The sequence below is a fragment of the Euprymna scolopes genome, chromosome 18, assembly GCF_053919585.1.
Source record: "Euprymna scolopes isolate OS-2025 chromosome 18, ASM5391958v1, whole genome shotgun sequence".
In the NCBI taxonomy this organism is placed as follows: domain Eukaryota; kingdom Metazoa; phylum Mollusca; class Cephalopoda; order Sepiida; family Sepiolidae; genus Euprymna; species Euprymna scolopes.
In genome coordinates this window covers 116,822,539-116,841,335 of record NC_136499.1, presented here as the reverse complement: position 1 = coordinate 116,841,335, position 18,797 = coordinate 116,822,539, and the positions used below count along the sequence as shown (strand labels likewise).

The window sequence follows — 18,797 nt, the reverse complement described above, 5'->3', positions numbered from 1 at the left end:
GATTTTAAAGAAAAAAATTTTTAATAGAATATATTTGTTGTTTTCAAGTCGGTTTCTATTCAATCCATAGTTGGAACCCTAACAGGTACTACCACTCTGGGTCAGAGTGGACCTGGGAGCAATGGTAATTAAAGGGTGGCTCCACACTCCCCAAAGCCCACAAGCTTAGCCTCACCACTGGATATAGTTTAAGGTCATATCCAGAACCCCCATTGAGGGGCTTTTACCCTGTGCAGGGGGGCAGTCGGTGTATTCTAATGCCCCACCGACAGGGCCACCCGAGCGATAGGAGCTTTCTATCCTGTCTGAAAGTGACACAATGTTCAATGAGCGAGATCGGAGATGTGCCGCTGTACAACTCATGCTCTCTACCGATCCAAGTTATAACAACAGGACGATTATCAGCACCCTAAAAATGCAAACCCGGGCGGTTCAACGCTTGATGGCACAGCTCAACTCATCGGATAAACCACCGTTATGGTCTTAGGTGTGGTTTTAAGTAAAGGCCACATCATACCTCACATCTTCGAAGTCAGCTTGAAAGTCAACACCAAAATGTACCTGGATGTCTTGAAGAGTGTTGTGATCCCCTAGTGCAATCAGATGGCCGCTGGCAGATCCTGGATGTGGAAGCAGGACTCGGCGCCGGCCAACAAGTCCAAAGAGACCCAGGCTTGGATTCAGAAGGAGTGCTACGACTTTGTACCTTTCTCTCACCGCCCTCTTTTCCTCCCCTGACCTGAACCTGCTGGACCACTTCGTTTGGTTATATGGCGAGAACATCACCAACATGACCTCCCACAACATCAAAGCTAGCCTAATTGCCGCCATCAGCCCAGGGTGATGAAAACAAAGTTTCCAGCCATGATCAAAGAAACAGAATTATGATTTTTTTTTTATTATTAAAAAGTTTTTACCTTCAAATAATTATACTTTACAAGCGAATGCCTATATTTTTTTTTCATAAAAAATAACTCCCATATTTTTATTTCAGTCGAGGAAAGTCTAACTAATGCTAAAAAAACCATAATAGCCTACAGAAGGTTATGCAACAAAATAAACTTATAAAAATTCAACTTCATTAAAAAGAAGAAAAAAAAGCGATACTCTGCTTCAGATAATAATGAAAAGAAAAAAAGTGCCTTTACAGGTTGGAAAACTAATTCTAACAATGACAAAGTGAAAGACGAAGGTGTTTTTTGTTGTCTACGAAAAGAGAAAAATATACATATCTGAACACATACAAAAACAACCTGAAACAACAAAAAAAAAAAAACGGAAGAGATGTTAATAGTTGGATATAATCATTGAGTAAATGAGAATTAAAGTCTGCTAGTCAAATAAAAATCAACCAGTTTTCTTGATAACATGATCTATAATAACTTTATGCATTTGAGCAGTTCCTCTGCACCTCGTTAATAAAAGGAAGGAGGGCAATAGTCTATATACTTCTTAAGCAATTTAGGTTTTTGCACCAAATATTTTGTTGGGAGCCTCCAGATTTAGGAAAGTTTATTTTAAAAAATGTCATATTCCATAAATCACATAAATTGATCAAGTAGTTTTATTTTAAACTAAGAAAATCAAAATTAAATCGTAAATACAAATAAAATCTCAGTAGCTGAATTGAACTGTCACACTTAAATTTTAAAACAAAATGGTCACTCCCCTGAACCCTATCTCAGTTCTTCACCCACAAACATTATGTAAGTGTTCATTCGTTTAGATGGCTAACCCAACAAGACTTATCAGTCAATTACACTAAGAGATGTAATCACGTTCCAGTGTACTACACCAGGATTTCTTGTGGCCACATATAAAGAATGATAAACATTAAGTATGTACTTAATATAAGTTTTCATATTTCTTACAGAAAAAAAAATGAATAATATATAGTAATAAAATTATTGACTAATCATTATGTGTCTGTATTTCTCACATTTATATGATATACCAATTAAAAAAGAATTCTATTTTAAAACAGGAAGCAACTATCTCATCCACAGTATCAGAAAGGAATTAAAGGTCCAATCACATAAGCTTCTAAATTAATTTAATGATCAAGATTGAATTTTTATTTTACCTTTTAGCCAATCGTGCAAAAGAAAGAAAACACTGAAATCTACAAAAGTTTCTGAAGAACTTCTTGCCCCTACCATGCCCCCACCTTCCATATATAATCTTTGTTTCCTTAAAGAAATGTAGAAATATGTGGCGAGAACTTACGTGATTTCCGAGGCCCTGCTCGTGACCGTTTTCTGTCTTTGGGGGGTCTTTTTAAAGGTGCAGCTGCTGTCCGTACGCAAGCTTCAAGAATCTCATCATCAGCAGTATCGTACATTTCAGAATCGGTTGTTATTCCGCCACGTCCTGCAGGAAAGAACAAAAACCATTAGTCACTTTGCATTTAAACTTAAAATTCTTATGTTCGTCGTTGTATTCACCAGGTTTTGCTCAGTATAACATTCGACCATCTTCAGGCACAGGTTTCTGAAATTGGGAATCTTATTTGAAGGTATGATCTCTAAATCAAATTTGGAAAGATTTGTCTGGCGGAAGGGTAAAAAGAAAGCAAAAATGTGGAAACAGAAGCTAAAGAAAGTGGAATTTGTATTTTGGCACTGAACTATGAAAAATAGATATACGGCATTACTGAAGTTAAGCAACGTTGAACCTGGTCAGTACTAAATGAGTGACCATTTGGGATTTCCAAGTACTGTATGTGCTCTCTGCTTATCTCAGCATTGTTTCCAGTCGTCCTGGACTTCTCCTTGCCACTGGACTCAAACAGTGCCGATTCAGGAGAGGCGTGGTTGGAAATTGCGCAAGTTTTGCCTCACATTTACATGCGTAGCTGTCCCTACAGGAGGGGGGGGGTATCCTTTGTCTTTCGAGACTAAACGGAGGCATCGATGAAAAATGGATTTTTGTGGGGAGGGATTATTTCAGAATTCTTGCAATGAGAATTGATAATTTGTATTATTTTGGATGAACATCATAACAGTTCAATTGCCGTAACATCCGACCATCTCCGGGTGCATTCTTTTGAAATTCAGAATCTTCTATTCAAACTTCATGATCTTTATATCAGATTTAGAAAAGATCCGTCTGAACAGAAACTGAAGTGGAATAAGGTTTCTGAATTTTTGAGATGAGGATTGGTTATTCGTATTATTTGGATTCATCGGACTACTGTTCTCATCTTGAGTGTGATTTTCACAACGTTTCGGTCGATATAACCGCCGGCCTTCTTCAGGTGTATCTTGTTGAACTTGGCAATGTTTCTGTCGAACTCGAGAATTTGGACAGAATTTTGAGCAGAACCCTTTATTTACTTCACGGAGGTAGTATGCTCTTGTTCTGTCAGCCATGACTAGATAGAAGTCCTAAGTAATTTAAAATTGTATTTTTTGGTCGCCCACACTGAGAATTGAACCTTCAACCTTCAGGAGAATATCACTTTTTACAACTGATTTTTCCAAGTATTCTAACCACTGCGCCATGAGTCCTTGCATGGCTGATGGAACAAGAGTATGCTACCCCTGTGAAGTAAATAAGTTACATAGGAAGAAGGTCGGAGGTTTCATCGACTGAAACGTTGTGAAAATCACACTCAAGATGAGAACAGTAGTTCGATGAATCCAAATAATACGAAGTGGAATGAGGTTCAAAGACAAGAAAACAATACTGCGACATAATCAGTGGATTATTAGATTTTTCTTTTAGACTAGTTGCACTGCCAAGTCTACCCTACTATTTCAGAGTTGAGTGGAGGATGCATGGATTCATACATGTTTAAAGGGTATGAGTGAAAGTAGACAAAACAGAACTCAAACATAATCCATCGAACTCACAGTCCACAGTAAGCATTTTGTTTTAAATGAACCTTACGAATGTTTAATTTGGGGTATTTATGCAGAATTCGCATCTAGCTATGTTTTAGATAGGATTTTTTTCAAGTTAAATTCATTTTTTATGGTATATTTTTTTGCTTCTGACAATGTTAAGCAAAAATACAGAATAGTTTACAACCGTGTTAAAAATGGGTTTGTAAATAGGAACAAGCGGAGCATATGGGATTCACCTTCACAAGTGACAAAATTTACTTTCACCATGACTAACGTTTGTGCAAAATTTGGAAAAAATTCGAGGCGTGGTTATTGAGAGAAGTGCAAAACAAATGAACAGACGAATGAGAGTGAATTACTAGGTCCAATCCCTCCTTTTTCAGGGGACCAATAACATTATTTAAGCACAGTCTGTATTCTGCAGAAGTACTTAATTTTGAACAATATTTATTTTACATCTTTTTTATAAAAAGATTAAATATTTTGTTCGATCGTGCCTTTTAGCATTTTGACATCTCACTAACCTCATCATTCACGATCAACTGTGCGAAGGGTACTTACCAACTTTCTTTCGTAACATCTGACCAGGCAAACCTCGCTCATCGGCACTTGTGTAACCATTTGCTAATAATTTCTGCAGAGCATCATCGTTGCCATTTTCTTTCGTCTTGGGGGCAAATTTCTCCGTCTGCAAAAAAAAAAAAGATAACTCAGTAAAATGTCATTTTGTTAACAAAAGTTTTAAAAAGTTGTGATTTAAACTAGAACATCAGGAGAAGCAAAGAGCAAACATACTCTTTAAGGAATATTTTTGCGATTGACAATAATACTGTATAATTTACATAGGTTCTGGTACTATTATTATAATAAAAATAGAAAACAAAATAATAATAATAATAGTATAATTATTTAATGCAAGTAAGAGAAAAACAAAAAAAAATCTTACCCCCAATATCAACTTTCCTCGCGTCTTTTTGCGTTCCCTTTGGTTCTGTTTCTTTTGTAGCTGTTGCATGACTTTGTCTCGGGTTGTTCGGTACTCTAAAGCAAATTCACTGATCACTTTGCAGAACTGCGAAATTTTTTGATCTTTGGCAACGTTTACTGGAAGACCCATGTAAAGCAGTAATTTCTGATACCTGAAAAGAGTGGAAAGCAACAGTAAAGGCCACGTGCAGAGGATCTCTAGTAATAGATTGTATAATAATACATAGATAATAACGTAGTAATAATTAAAAAAAAGAAGCTACAGAAATCTTTTACTACATTAAAGGTCAAAGGATTGTACGAACACACAGAAGTTTAAATGCAATGCGTCTCCAGTAGATTGGGTCAATGCTTGATGGGGAGTAATACAAATGATTAAATTGTAAAACTGTGTCACACCATCAATGGTAAAGGAGTAATAAATAAGGAGTAATAAGAAATGAGTAATGTGGAGTCATGAGGAGTAACGTGAAGCCACAAGGAGTAACGTGACGCTGTAAGGAGTAACGTGAATCAATAAGGAGTAATACAAAAAGCAGATATGAACAACACAAAGGTTTTTTTTATGTTACAATATTTTTGGTATAATTATGATGGTATGGTTACAACAAATTGGAAGGTTATATTTAGAAACAGTGGTGATAAAAATTGACCAATCAGATGGAACCACACTGCTATCAACCAATCAGAAACCAGAATCAATCCATATATTATACTGAACCTCTTAGAATTCCTACCCATAAATTTTTGTCTTCACACAGAAAGGAACGCTGCTTTTTGTTTGCAAGCCTTTACAATTCAAGACTACTTCAGATTGGCTACCTACGGGAAACTCTTCGTCTTAGTCTTATAATATAATTAAATTGTTATGGAGTAGGCTGATTTACTTATTTCAAGAATAAATGGATTTACGCAGAGATTATGAATGCAATCCATTGTGGCAGCGATTCATAGTAGTTATGGTTGGTTGGTTTTGTTTGACGGCATATCAACCCTTTTCAGGTTATTTAATGCCGAATCCAGTGATTTTGAAGAACAATTTTTTAATAGAATATATTTGCTTTTTCAAGTTGGTTTCTATTTAACCCATAGTTGGGACCCTAACAGGTATTACCACTCCGGGTCAGAGTGGACCTGGGAGCAATGGCAATTAAAAGGTGGCTCCATACTCCCCCAAAGCCCCCAAACTAGGGTCTCACCATCAGATATAGTTTAATGTCATATCCAGGACCAAGTAGTTATGGCCTCAGAATCAGGATGTGTACTTCTGTAACAGTTTTTTTTAAATACATTGTAATTGTTTTAATTATTAATATTAGTCAAGTTTGGTTTAGTTTGTTGTTTTACATCTTAACCATCTATGTGTTATTTAATCTAATATATAAAATGCTATATGTCTGTCTGTCTCCATATTTTCAAACTATCTCTTCTGAAACTAAAAGTTGCAAACTGGCGCTAAGGGGCCTCAAATTATTGGATTCTTTATGTACTGTTCTTTAATGGGTCTTTAGTCACTTAAAATAGTTTTTAAGGAGTCAAAAAATAGGTCAAAACTAAAAAAATCATTATACATTTTGTACATTCATCTTAGTTTATTTTTAATATCTAATCAGTTCATATGTGTGATACGTCGGTACAGTGGTAACATCACCAGCTTTGAATGCTACAGTTTTGTTTTCAGTTTCGATTTTAGCTGATGGTACCCAAATATTTTTTTTTTACTTTTGAAATCATAACCTAATAATATATATGAAATCTGTACAAATTAAAATATATTTAAGCGTATTTTACACCTGGGCAAAGCCGACCTCCTTCCCCACCCTGCTAGTGCTGAATAAAGGACAGTTATTTATATTCTTTAAATATATAGTTCTCAGAATACAATACTCCTGCAGAACACCCTCACTCAAGCTGGAAAAAAAAAATCTGACAATCCCGTAAACTACAGGCCAACTGTACTAGTTTTTTGTTGTTTGCAATAAAGTTATAAATATAATTTCATCATCATGACAGGCTCCTTGCCCAGACCAATGTTGCTCTTCCTCTCCAGAGTTTCCGGTCTTCTATCAGCTGCCTCAGATCTTCAGGTTCATAGTTGGCGTTGTGTGCTATTTGCTGGATGTATGTGAATCTAGGTCGTCCTTTGCTTCCAATTTTCTAATTTCATAGGTAGGGTAATTAATTATATTCACAGGAGATACTCCTCTTAGATTGCCAGAAGGCATCCATCCTTTGATAGCCACAATACATAGAAATGATTGAAAAAGATGATTCTAGAGGTGGTGCAAGTGAACCCTTACAAGGACAGTTTTGGGTTTCACTCAATTAAAGGAATAGATTGGAACTTGACGAGTATGACAACTCCAGGGCCAGAGTGGGCTTTGGGCTTAGGGCTTATAGTAAGTAAGGAATGACTGTATAGCTCCAAAATTTAAGCATGGCCACTAGATAAACTTTAAGGTCATATCCTAAATCTAATGGCTTGTGACCCCTAATATAATTAATCAGAGAAAAGGAAAGACAGGGGTAATTGAGAATGGGGGTGAGCTTTTTGACAACGGGGTTAAGGTTTTCGACAACGGGAGTGAGGTTTTGGACAATGGGAATGAGCTTTTCAACAATCGGAGTGAGGTTTGAATGAAAGTTTTTACCTGGTAAGAACTCTTCTATGAATAATTTTCAGGATCATGATTCTCTCAGCAGCATCTTTAAGGAATTCATACATTCTGCAAGAGAGAAAAATGATGTAATTTAAAGAATAACAACAAGTGATAGGATGATTCCAATAAACCTCCCCACCGATTCTGATACAATTACCGATTCTGATTTTTTAAAATTTCTGAATATTTAATTCAAATTTCAACGGCTTAGAAGATCAGAAATGTGCAAGATTTTTTTTTATTTTAAATAAATGTATTTATTTATTTAAGATTAAATTCAATAAATTTATTAATTAATAAAAACAAATCTTGCATTTGTCTGGTCTTTTAAAGCATTAAATTTTGAATTACAATAGCACATGTTCTTTTAAACAATAGATTTCCTATCGTTTTTGATTCATATGCATACGACTGGCACTTTACATGGACATTTAAAAACTTGATCTCCAGCAACATTGGAAAACATCCCAGGTATTACCACCATCATTACATGTAACTGGAAGAAAAAAAATTATTTCTAGATTTTCCTGAAGAAGACTTATGAGCTAAAAAATCATATTTAATTTTAATAAATATTCATTAAAAAAAATCTTACACTTGTCTGGTCTTTTAAACCGTTAAATTTTGAATTATGATATCAACAGTGCTTTTGTTTAGTGATTTCCCATTATTCTAAATATTTAGCTATGTTTTTTTGGTGCTTCTGCACTACTGGGACGAAATTTCAGAAATTGTAAAACTGAATTTCACAAGAAAACAATGGTATGTATGTATTCCTCGTATTTTTAAGATCCCAAAATTACGAAAATCAATAAGGTAGAAATTATTTATTAAAGAAAATAAAAAGAAAATAGAATTTGATGAAAACGATCGTAAAACATAGGAGAGTTCAAAAGGGAGATAATTTTCCATTTTGATTTAAAACAAGATGGCGGTAATTTTTCACCTGCTAACACGATTTAAGTTTTATTTAATAATTCAGTAATATTCAGGTAATTTTGACTTCATAATTTGGAGGCTACCATTGTTACTTATTAGAATTGACAAAAAAAATCAGTTGAAACCATTGTTTTTTATCTTAAAACTCCATTTATGGACTACAAAATATTGTCCCAATTCTGTAGAAGCACCCTTTTTTTTTCAGATTACTGTAAAAAATCAATGTAATCTGCGCAAATAGATTAGAAATGAGAAAAGGGCAATATGTAATAATTTTATTTGATACTATTCACCTTTGATCAATGTGTCAGTTTTGATTGATATTACAAGGATATAATCTCCTTTTCAAAGCAGCATGAATATCTGATACAATATCCATGCTGTTCAGAAATTGATGTTTTATGAATTAAAAAAAAATTTCAGATTTTCATCAAAACTTAAATATAAATACCTACAATGTCTACATTTCATATTTCTTCAAACTTTTTCGGATTTAAATTTTTTTGTTTACTTACTTGGTCTTTAATACAGAATTGCCGTCGTGTTTCACAACCGCTTTCAGGTGTTCCCATGAACTTTTACAGTCCCATTCCATTCTTTCCAGTTTGTCAGCCAGTTCTTCCCAGTCAAGCTGAAAACATAAGTTTTATTCCAATTACATATCTATCTATACATCTATAAAAGCTAGAATGTATACGTGCATATGAGGACACTTCTCAACCTATATACTCAACAATGTTTTGGTCTACAGATTTGAAATTTGGTATATAGGATATTCAGACATGTGGAAATCTTTTTAACCTGTTTTAATTTGGAAAAAAGAGCTGCTAAGGTGTTAAAATTGAAAAATAGGTATGTGGAGAATCATTGGATTTTTATCTATTTGCTAACTGTTTCATGAATGCACATGCATTAATCGTTCACATGACAGATTCCTTATGTTAAGTATAAGTAGTTTTGAAAACAGTTTTTAAAGATCGTGTTAGGCTGGCCTAATGGTTATCGTACTTGAGTCATTGTCTTTATGTTTTGGTTTCGATCTCAGCTTGAATATTCTGTTTTTTTTTTTTTAACTTACAAGAAGTGAACTGTTTAGAAAAAACATACTTTGTTTTTGTTTTACGGCATATCAACCCTTTTTAGGTTATTTAATGCCGAATCCAGTGATTTTGAAGAACAAATTTTTTAATAGAATTATATTTTTTTTTCAAGTCGGTTTCTATTTAACCCATAGTTGGGACCCTAACAGATACTACCACTCTTGACCAGAGTGGACCTGGGAGCAATGGCAATTAAAGGGTGGCTCCACACTCCCCAAAGCCTGCAAGCTGGGGCCTCACCATCGGATATAGTTTAAGGTCATATTCAGAACCCATGTCTGTCGGAGTTAAAATATAATGTTCATGTGTATTTTACAAACGTGCGTTTGAACAAAAGTCAAATACATATCTGCCGAAGAGATCTTTCTTGAAATATTATAGAACACGGATATTCCATCAGACCATTTGGCACAGGTAATCACGGTACAAATATAAATAAAATGTGTGGATGAAATATATAAATATATATGAATGCATTTGTAGTTGTTTTAATAAAACTGTTCTTCAGTTTGTGTCTTTCCATCACTTCTGCATTATGCTGACTTCTACATATTATATTTATAATCACGTTGACATACCGGTTCCCACTGGATCACCGAAGTTAAGCAACATTGAACCTGGTCAGTACTAAACGGATGACCATTTGGGACTTTCAGGTGCTGTATGTGCTCTCCGCTTATCTCGGCATGGTTTCCAGTCATCCTAGTCTTCTCCTTTCCACTGAACCCAAACAGTGCCGATTCAGAAGAGGCGTGGTTGGAATTGTGCAATGTTTGCTTCACAATTACATGCGCTACTGCCCCTAAGGGGTATCCTTTGTCTTTCAAGAGTGGAAGCAAGGAATGGATTTATATATATATTTAAAATATGTGTATTTCCGTTACCTCTGCATTGTACTGCCTTCTACAAATTACATTTAAATACATACTATACAATGCTTCAAGCAAACTACGTTCATAAATATGTTTTGTTCCCAGCTTTTCACTATGTATATAGTATTTCAAAAATCTATATTGTAATATGGATTTAGATAATAGCAAGCCATTTTGATGGAAATAAGGGTGTGATAAAAAAAACCCCATTCATTTAAATGATAATACGCAAACATCCATCCTGAAGAAGACATGCATTGCTTAATAAAAAAAACTGAAAAGATTGATAGCTTTACCTTTGCACACCGATTGATGGCCCCGATTTCCGAATAGAGGTCCGTGGCATCAGCGAACTGTTCGATAATGATGGAACACAAATGATGAAGCAGTGAATGTTTGTGGACCGTATCTTTGACCTCCGGAACTTTAGCCAAATAGTCGATCGTAAAACCCTGGACCTAAAACAAAAATATTACAATCTTTACGATTGGAAACATTTTTTAAAGCTAACAATTTCTCAAGCGTACAACAAAATAGCAGTATGTGGTGGCTGATTGCTAAGGCATCGCACGCTTCTTGAAATTAACAAAAACGACACCTGATGCCCCTCCCTTACACACATACACACTTTTGAAGAGTTGTAAAGAACCTTTTTAAATAAGTGTGATTATCATTTTTAAATAAGTGTGATTATCATTTTTAAATAAGCGCGATTATCATTTTTAAATAAGCGTGATTATCATTTTTAAATAAGTGCGATTATCATTTTTAAATAAGTGCAATTATCATTTTTAAATAAGTGCAATTATCATTTTTAAATAAGTGCGATTATCATTTTTAAATAAGTGTGATTATCATTTTTAAATAAGTGCGATTATCATTTTTAAATAAGTGTGGTTATCATTTTTAAATAAGTGTGGTTATCATTTTTAAATAAGTGTGATTATCATTTTTAAATAAGTGCGATTATCATTTTTAAATAAGCGTGATTATCATTTTTAAATAAGTGTGGTTATCATTTTTAATTAAGTGTGATTATCATTTTTAAATAAGCGTGATTATCATTTTTAAATAAGTGTGGTTATCATTTTTAAATAAGTGTGATTATCATTTTTAAATAAGTGCGATTATCATTTTTAAATAAGTGTGGTTATCATTTTTAAATAAGTGTGGTTATCATTTTTAATTAAGTGTATTCATCAAAATGTTAATATTGAAAACAAAAACTGACATGTCTGATGAAGATTGAAGGACAATCCGACCGAAACGTTGCACAAATAACGCTCAAGATGAGAACAATAGTCCGGTCAATACAAGTAATATAATCAGCCCTCATCTAAAAAATTCACTACAAATATTGAAAACACGAAACAAAATCGAATCAAACGAACTGATTTCTCACACATACCTGCGTTCCATTCAAAAAGCTTCCAATTGCTAGCACAGCAGACAAGATATACTTGAACGTTTTATTGACCAGTAATTCCTCAATGCCTTTCTTCAGATCCATTAGAGGTTCGGCAATTTCCTGAAAAATACAAATAGATACCTTCAGAAATATGTTTTTTTGGCGAGGTTTGTTATTAAATATTTACAGAACTCTTCGCTTTGTTTTTTTGGCACTTTTACAGTTTAATCAACACATTAACAAATGAAAATATCAAAAAAAGGTTATATTGTACATATCTGTTATGGAATGAAGTTCTCCGAAAAAAAAAATTTCACTTAATTTGATCGAGTAGTTTTTTTTTTTTTTTTACAGCAGAAAAACACGTTTTTATGAGAGCGCGTTGAAGGCCGACATCTTGGATTTTTTGTAAATTTTTATTTGAATTTTAGAAACACCACGGGGAGATAACTCCATTTAAAGCGCCGACACTCCTTCCCCATCTTTAATACTAGCTTTATCTTCCTAAAAATCTAACCTTTTGCTCGGTATCATATCATTGTTTTTTTCACTGTAAAAAAAAAAAAAAAAAAAAAAAAAAAAAAAGCTACTCGATCAAATTAAGTGAAATTTTTTTTCGGAGAACTTCATTCCATACGTACAATTTAAACTTTTTTCGAGGTTTTCATTTTTTGATGTCTTGATTAAACTGTACAAACACCCTTTTTTTTTTCTTCTTTTTAAATAATGTCAACCAAGAATTAACATATAGATCTATATGTTAATTGTTTGAGAATGACACTAACATCTATATTAGTGTCATTCTCAAACAATGTACGGGCAATAACTCTTCAAGTTTAATGAGTTACTTTCCTTTACGTTTCTCTGTACTCCATCATTAGAGAATGGCTTATTCAAGCACTTTCAACCTTCAACGAACTTTCATCTTTCAAAATATCCAAAGGCCAGGGATCTCCAGATCCAGTCCACTAAAGTATGTACCTTCTGGGTTGATTGGTTGTTTTTGTTTTACGGCATATCAACCCTTTTTGGGTTATTTAACGCCGAATCCAAAGATTTTGAAAAAAATTTTTTTGAATATATTTGTTGTTTTCAAGTCGGTTTCTATTTAATCCATAATTGGGACCCTAACAGGTACTACCACTCCGGGTCAGAGTGGACCTGGGAGCAATGGTAATTAAAGGGTGGCTCCACACTCCCCAAAGCCCGCAAGCTGGGGCCTCACTACTGTATATAGTTTAAGGTCATATCCAGGACCAGTACCTTCTGGGAAGGTTGGACGTGGGGCCAGCACTCTAATCCTGTAAAAAGAACTCCTCACTACAAACCATCTACAAAAAGTTGTAGATGGCCTATGCTCAAGGGCTATGGACTGGACTGGATAATACACTATCACAAGCATCAAAATTCCAGCCCTTCACTGTACTTACCTGTTCTAATGATTCATAGTCTAACTTGAACAACCATAAACGAAGCCGTGCCTGCAGCTCACTAATCGACGACAATATGAGGAGGAACTGCTCAGCAGTCCCCAAGGGGGTGTCGGGATACATCATCTGTGCATCCAAGATTTGCGTCTTTTCTTCCTCAGCTGGAATCATTGTATACAAAATTTTCTGAAAAAAAAAAAAAAAAAAAAAAAAAAAACATTTTGCAAAGTAAATAATCAATTAATGTATCGATAAAATTGTGCAACAAATTCATGCATGTTTCTTTCTCTCACACACACATTTGGAATTTTGGGGAGATCTTTTTTCATATTATTAATTATAGAAGTGACCAGACTTGGAAAAGGATTGAAGCAAAAACTACCTGGCAAACATACCCAGTAAACCAAGTGCAAGAGGGATACAAACAATTTCACTTAAAGATACCTTTACACTGCATTTCCAAGAAAACTTTATACATAATCCCAATATTAATAATTAAAAAAAAAAAAATACACAGGGTTTCGACTGCTGTTAAGTTATGCCAACTGGCATTCTTACACAGACCTGACCTGATAGGAGACCAACATTAGGTTTTAAAAAAGCAATTTCAGAAACATATTTTGAATTCTAAAGTCTGTTTCCATCTGAAAAAAAAAATTCCTTCACTTATCTGCCCTTTGTTTATTTTCATCGCCCCTTTTTTAGGGACGGATTTTTGTTATTATTATTGAATTTATTAATCAAATATTTTATGTGCACAAAAGTTATCCATGAAAAAAAAAAAAAGACAAAAAAAAAAAAAGACAAAAAAAAAAAAAAAATTCCTTCACTGACCTTTGTTTATTTTCATTGCCAGATTTTTTAAGGACAGATTTTTGTTATTAAATTTATTTATCAAATATTTTATGTGCACAAAAATTATCCATGAATACGTATATATATATATATATGATGATTGCAACGTCTTTTTCAGACGAGTGCCACTCCCTCAGACATTTAAAATCCATGAGCCCAAATGTCTGAGGGAGTATCTATACAAATATGATGTTACAGAGTCTTAGCTTTGTATGACAGCTAAGTCTCTCTCTCGGTTCAAAATGTTGAGAGCCAGCAACAAGCAAGAGCAAGACAGCCAGCAACAAATTAAACTGCAGACCAGCTTAATGCGGGTACTGGTCTCCCGCTTTATGGTTTTTTTAAATCAGAGATTTGCTTCTCCTAGAAAGGTTGCCTTCACCATGGCTTACGGGAGCCCTCTCTACCCCAATACACCTATACACACACACAAATATACACGGTGCTAGTTGGCCGTTGACCCAGAAAAAGAGTTTATTTGCCCTTTATATATATATATATATATATACACACACACACATACATACATACACACACACATACATACACAAACACAGTGGTACTTCGGTACTCGATATAATTCACTCTAGATGTTCGTTCAAACACCGACATGTCAGACAACAGAAACAATAGTTCACCTTTAAATTAAAATAGAATTTCAGAGATTAAAAGTCCCTTTTCATCTGATAATTTAAAGATAATTTAATTATGTTGACTGACTTTCCATGTCTCACTGACTTTAGCAAATACGGTGCATACCTTTATAAATATTTGCTAATATGTTCTCTCCTCTGATGAGATGGTAAACATCGAAACCCCATAGGTTAAGGAGATTAATATACTAAAGTATTCTTTGTCTTGCTTAGAATAATAAAAAATCTTTGATTTGAAACTCAACCACTTCATTTCAATAAGGGTTTTTTGAAATTCACTGAATCACAATTTTATATATATATATATACACACTCACACATACATACACACAGTGGTACCTCGGTAATTTAATTTAATTCACTGAATCACAATTTTATATATATATATACACACACACACACTCACACATACATACACACAGTGGTACCTCGGTAATTTAATTTAATTCACTGAATCACACAATTTTATATATATATATATATATATATACACACACTCACACATACATACACAGTGATACCTTGGTACTCGACATAATTCACTCTAGATGTTCGTTCAAACACCGACATGTCAGACAACCGAAACAATAGTTCACCTTTAAATTAACTGAAATAGAATTTCAGAGTTTAAAAGTCCCTTTTCATCTGTGAAGTTTGAAGATTTTATACACTTAATTGCACTGCCCTTTCATATTCCTTTGCAAGCGCTGACATATGTATTCCTCGTTCAAATTTCTCTATCAGTTCCTTTTTTACATACGATCGTTGTTTGCAGTTTTCCATTTTGTACTCGCTTTTACTGCTTTTCTATCTTTTTATCCAATGGTAAAGAATATCCATTTCTTCTTTGTTTCTAAAGTCTTAATCGATTATTTGAACAACAAAGTTTCTTTTTTACACAATTAATTATTGTCATCCTGAAATACATTCGTTCTGTTCGTTGTATTGAAATTTACTAACCCTTTTTTTATTACTTTTTGAACACCTTAAGGTCCTCTTCATCCCACGCAAAAAAGGGGGGGGGGCGACTAATAAAATTGCTTGGTTCTGGTGTCACACTGGTGTGCTAAAAATAACTCAGGCACCGTCTACACTGTCAAATGGGTTGCGATGACGTTGTTCTAAATATAACTTGTCGCAAAGTTCAGGCTTGCTTGGAGTGGGGTTGGGTTGTCGCACTACATTTCAAAAGTATCACGACCAGTTCTAATGATGAACACTACTGTTTGTTTACATTTGAAGTGAAGCTGGCGGTTCGAACTCCGAAATTTCGCTCAACTACCGAGACAAGAAAATCTCCAGCTTTTGGTTCGAACACAGAGCTGTTCAACCACCAAAACATTTGATAACCGAGGTATCACTGCATAAGCATACTTTAACAATTTGACAATTTAAGTTTTGAAGTTTATCTTAAATTTTCTCGTAGATTCATCATAAGGAAGCTGCGCTTGCTGCGTATTCAGTTTCGCTTTTATACGGAAAAGCCAAACAAACACGTGGAGAGGAAGAAATAGCACGAAAATAGCATGTAAAAGTCGTTCAAATAAAAGATAGAGACGACATCCTTTCGTAAATCGCAGATATTATAATCTAAGGAGTATAAAAACAGTTGGAAGAATTAGTCCCCCCCCCCCCGAAAAAATCCTTTGTCAGACATACAAAAAAAAAAAGTGTACACACACACAGTTTCCTTTTATATAATAGATGTACATTACCGAATTTTAATTTTGGTAAAATATATATATATATATATATATATATATATATATATATATATATATATATATATATATAGTTAAGTTTTTTGTACATTACCGAATTTTAATTTTGGTAACATTATATATTAGTTAAGTTTTTTGTTGCACTTACATTGATATTAAAAGCCTACATTTTCAATTTTAAAATTTTATACTCAGTCATAGATATACGAGACTAAAAGGTTTACTATTTTGCATATTCTTTGAGAAACGAACTTTATTTATTTTTTAATGATTTTTTTTTTTTTTGATTGGTTTTATTCAACGATTATGCTCAATTCTATTTATTTACATATTTTCAACATTGTGCAAACTTGCATAGCATTTAGGATAAAAAAAGTTCTACAAAACGCACATTTGTTTTTTAGATATATTTGCAAATAAAAGTGACCTTGCCTGTGTGGGTGCAGAAAGTCTCTCTACAAAATTCCACTCTGAATTCTTGATCTCTAAACTTGAAACTTGATATATAGGGTATTTCAACCTTTGGAAACTTTTGATATAGTTTTTAGCTGCTAAAAGGTCAAAATTGAAAAGAAAACAAAAATACTGACCTTGGTTTGGCATAAGGTGACTTCACCCATTTCATGCGCTAATTAAAAGTTATAGGTTAAACACCACTAGTTTTTGTATACATATTTAGTTCACACGTAAACGGATAAGGCTGGAGAGCTTTATAAAACAAAGCTCTCCATCCTTATCTAATTTTTAATTCTAAATGATTGTGCCCAAGCCCTATAATTGGCTTTATAATAATCAGATTTCTGCATGAATTAAAATATAACATTAAAGAGTATTTTACAACCAGGCAATGTCGGGTAGCCTGCTAGTATATATATAACACAAGCAAAGAGAAGATTTTTAATAAAAACAGAGCAAAGAAAGAAAGAAAAAAACTCAATCTGATATCTGGAACATTTTTGTTCTTATTTTGTAAACGAGGTGGTGTTGGATCAACAATACTGGGGAGCCATGAGATAAAATATTGCTTTGTTTTTAAATTACTAAAACAGTTTTTCATAACAGATGATGTTATCAATATTAAAACTACCTGAAATATTGGATGCAAATTAATGCAGTGATTTGGAAGAGATTTATCAACTTACAAGCAAAGAAGTTTTCCAACGCAGGTCCTGGGATTAATTTTTTCTTTTAGTTTTAATATGACCCTATTAGATTAATAAAACCTTGCAAGTTGGAATGTAGCTATATCGTTTTCCATTTGTATATGCTCTATTATATTTAACAAACATTGAGCTTCTAAACTAAAAAAAATTGCTATATACAAAGGATGAAATATAATTGAAAAACATTTTCCTGAAAATATTATTTTTATATATATATATATGTCTCGGCAGTAGAGTGAAAAGCATATCTTATTTTTCTTTTATTAATATTATTGGAATTTTTTCCTTTAATATTATTGGAATTTTTTCCTTTTTTCTTGTACAAATTTTTGTGAATTATTCCATGGATTTCTGCCTTTGGATTATTATGGACCGTCTTCTTCCAATTACAGGATTTCCTTGGATTTTACTTGTGCAAATGGAAATTCACTTAACTTTTTTGAAGATATACATTTGGATTTTACCGTCACTGGATTTTTTATCTTCCACCAGATTATCCATTCATGTGTAATCACCTTTTTCTTCACCATATTCCCTCTGCTTCACTTTTTTTATTATCAAGTAAGATCTTTGACTTACTTGTTGTTTCATCAAATACTTTTGCATGCAAAATCCGATCCTGCATTTTGCTAATTCCTACCCTCTGATGAGAAGGAAAGTATTTCTTCGAAACTCTGTGGATTAAGGACTATCCATTTATCTAGTGTTTCCTTTTCAGATTAAATATGTTTTTAACTCATTTCAAGGTGTGTTTTAACATGTTTTATTAACTGTTTGCTTGTGTGTATATATATATATATATATATATATATTAGTGATGGGACGATTCCAATATTTTTCCCCTCGATTCCAATACAATTATCGATTCCGCACTAAATTTCTGATTCCGATTCTTTATAAATCTCTAAATACTTAATTATAAAAGTGTTATTTTGTCCCAAGTACTGTAAAACCGCATCTCGAATGTGCATATATTTTCTCAAACATAAAAGCACACTTGTGAGATTTTAAGTCAATAAATATATATTATTATTACAAGCAGTGGAAGATGTTTCTTAAACCAAAATCAAATAAAAAAGATAATTTAAGGAATCGCCATTGGAAAATAGGCTAAAATTTTTCCGGTTCCAATACCCCCAAAAGCTTCAATTTTTCCAATTC

General features: G+C 33.4%; 1 protein-coding gene across 26 annotated transcripts in view; it reads right to left on the bottom strand.

Annotated features, from left to right (window-relative positions):
• The window catches only part of LOC145297783 (FH1/FH2 domain-containing protein 3-like), a 760,653-nt gene that overhangs the window by 17,607 nt on the left and 724,249 nt on the right, over positions 1–18,797 (bottom strand). For all 26 annotated transcript variants that reach the window (XM_080144059.1, XM_080144067.1, XM_080144064.1 and 23 more), the window contains 8 exons: positions 13,245–13,430; positions 11,815–11,934; positions 10,703–10,864; positions 8,950–9,065; positions 7,487–7,561; positions 4,795–4,987; positions 4,410–4,536; positions 2,227–2,370 (listed from right to left, as the gene is read on the bottom strand). In XM_080144059.1, coding sequence (XP_080000185.1) covers positions 2,227–2,370; positions 4,410–4,536; positions 4,795–4,987; positions 7,487–7,561; positions 8,950–9,065; positions 10,703–10,864; positions 11,815–11,934; positions 13,245–13,430 — 1,123 coding nt within the window. The remainder of the gene's footprint in view (positions 1–2,226; positions 2,371–4,409; positions 4,537–4,794; positions 4,988–7,486; positions 7,562–8,949; positions 9,066–10,702; positions 10,865–11,814; positions 11,935–13,244; positions 13,431–18,797) is intronic.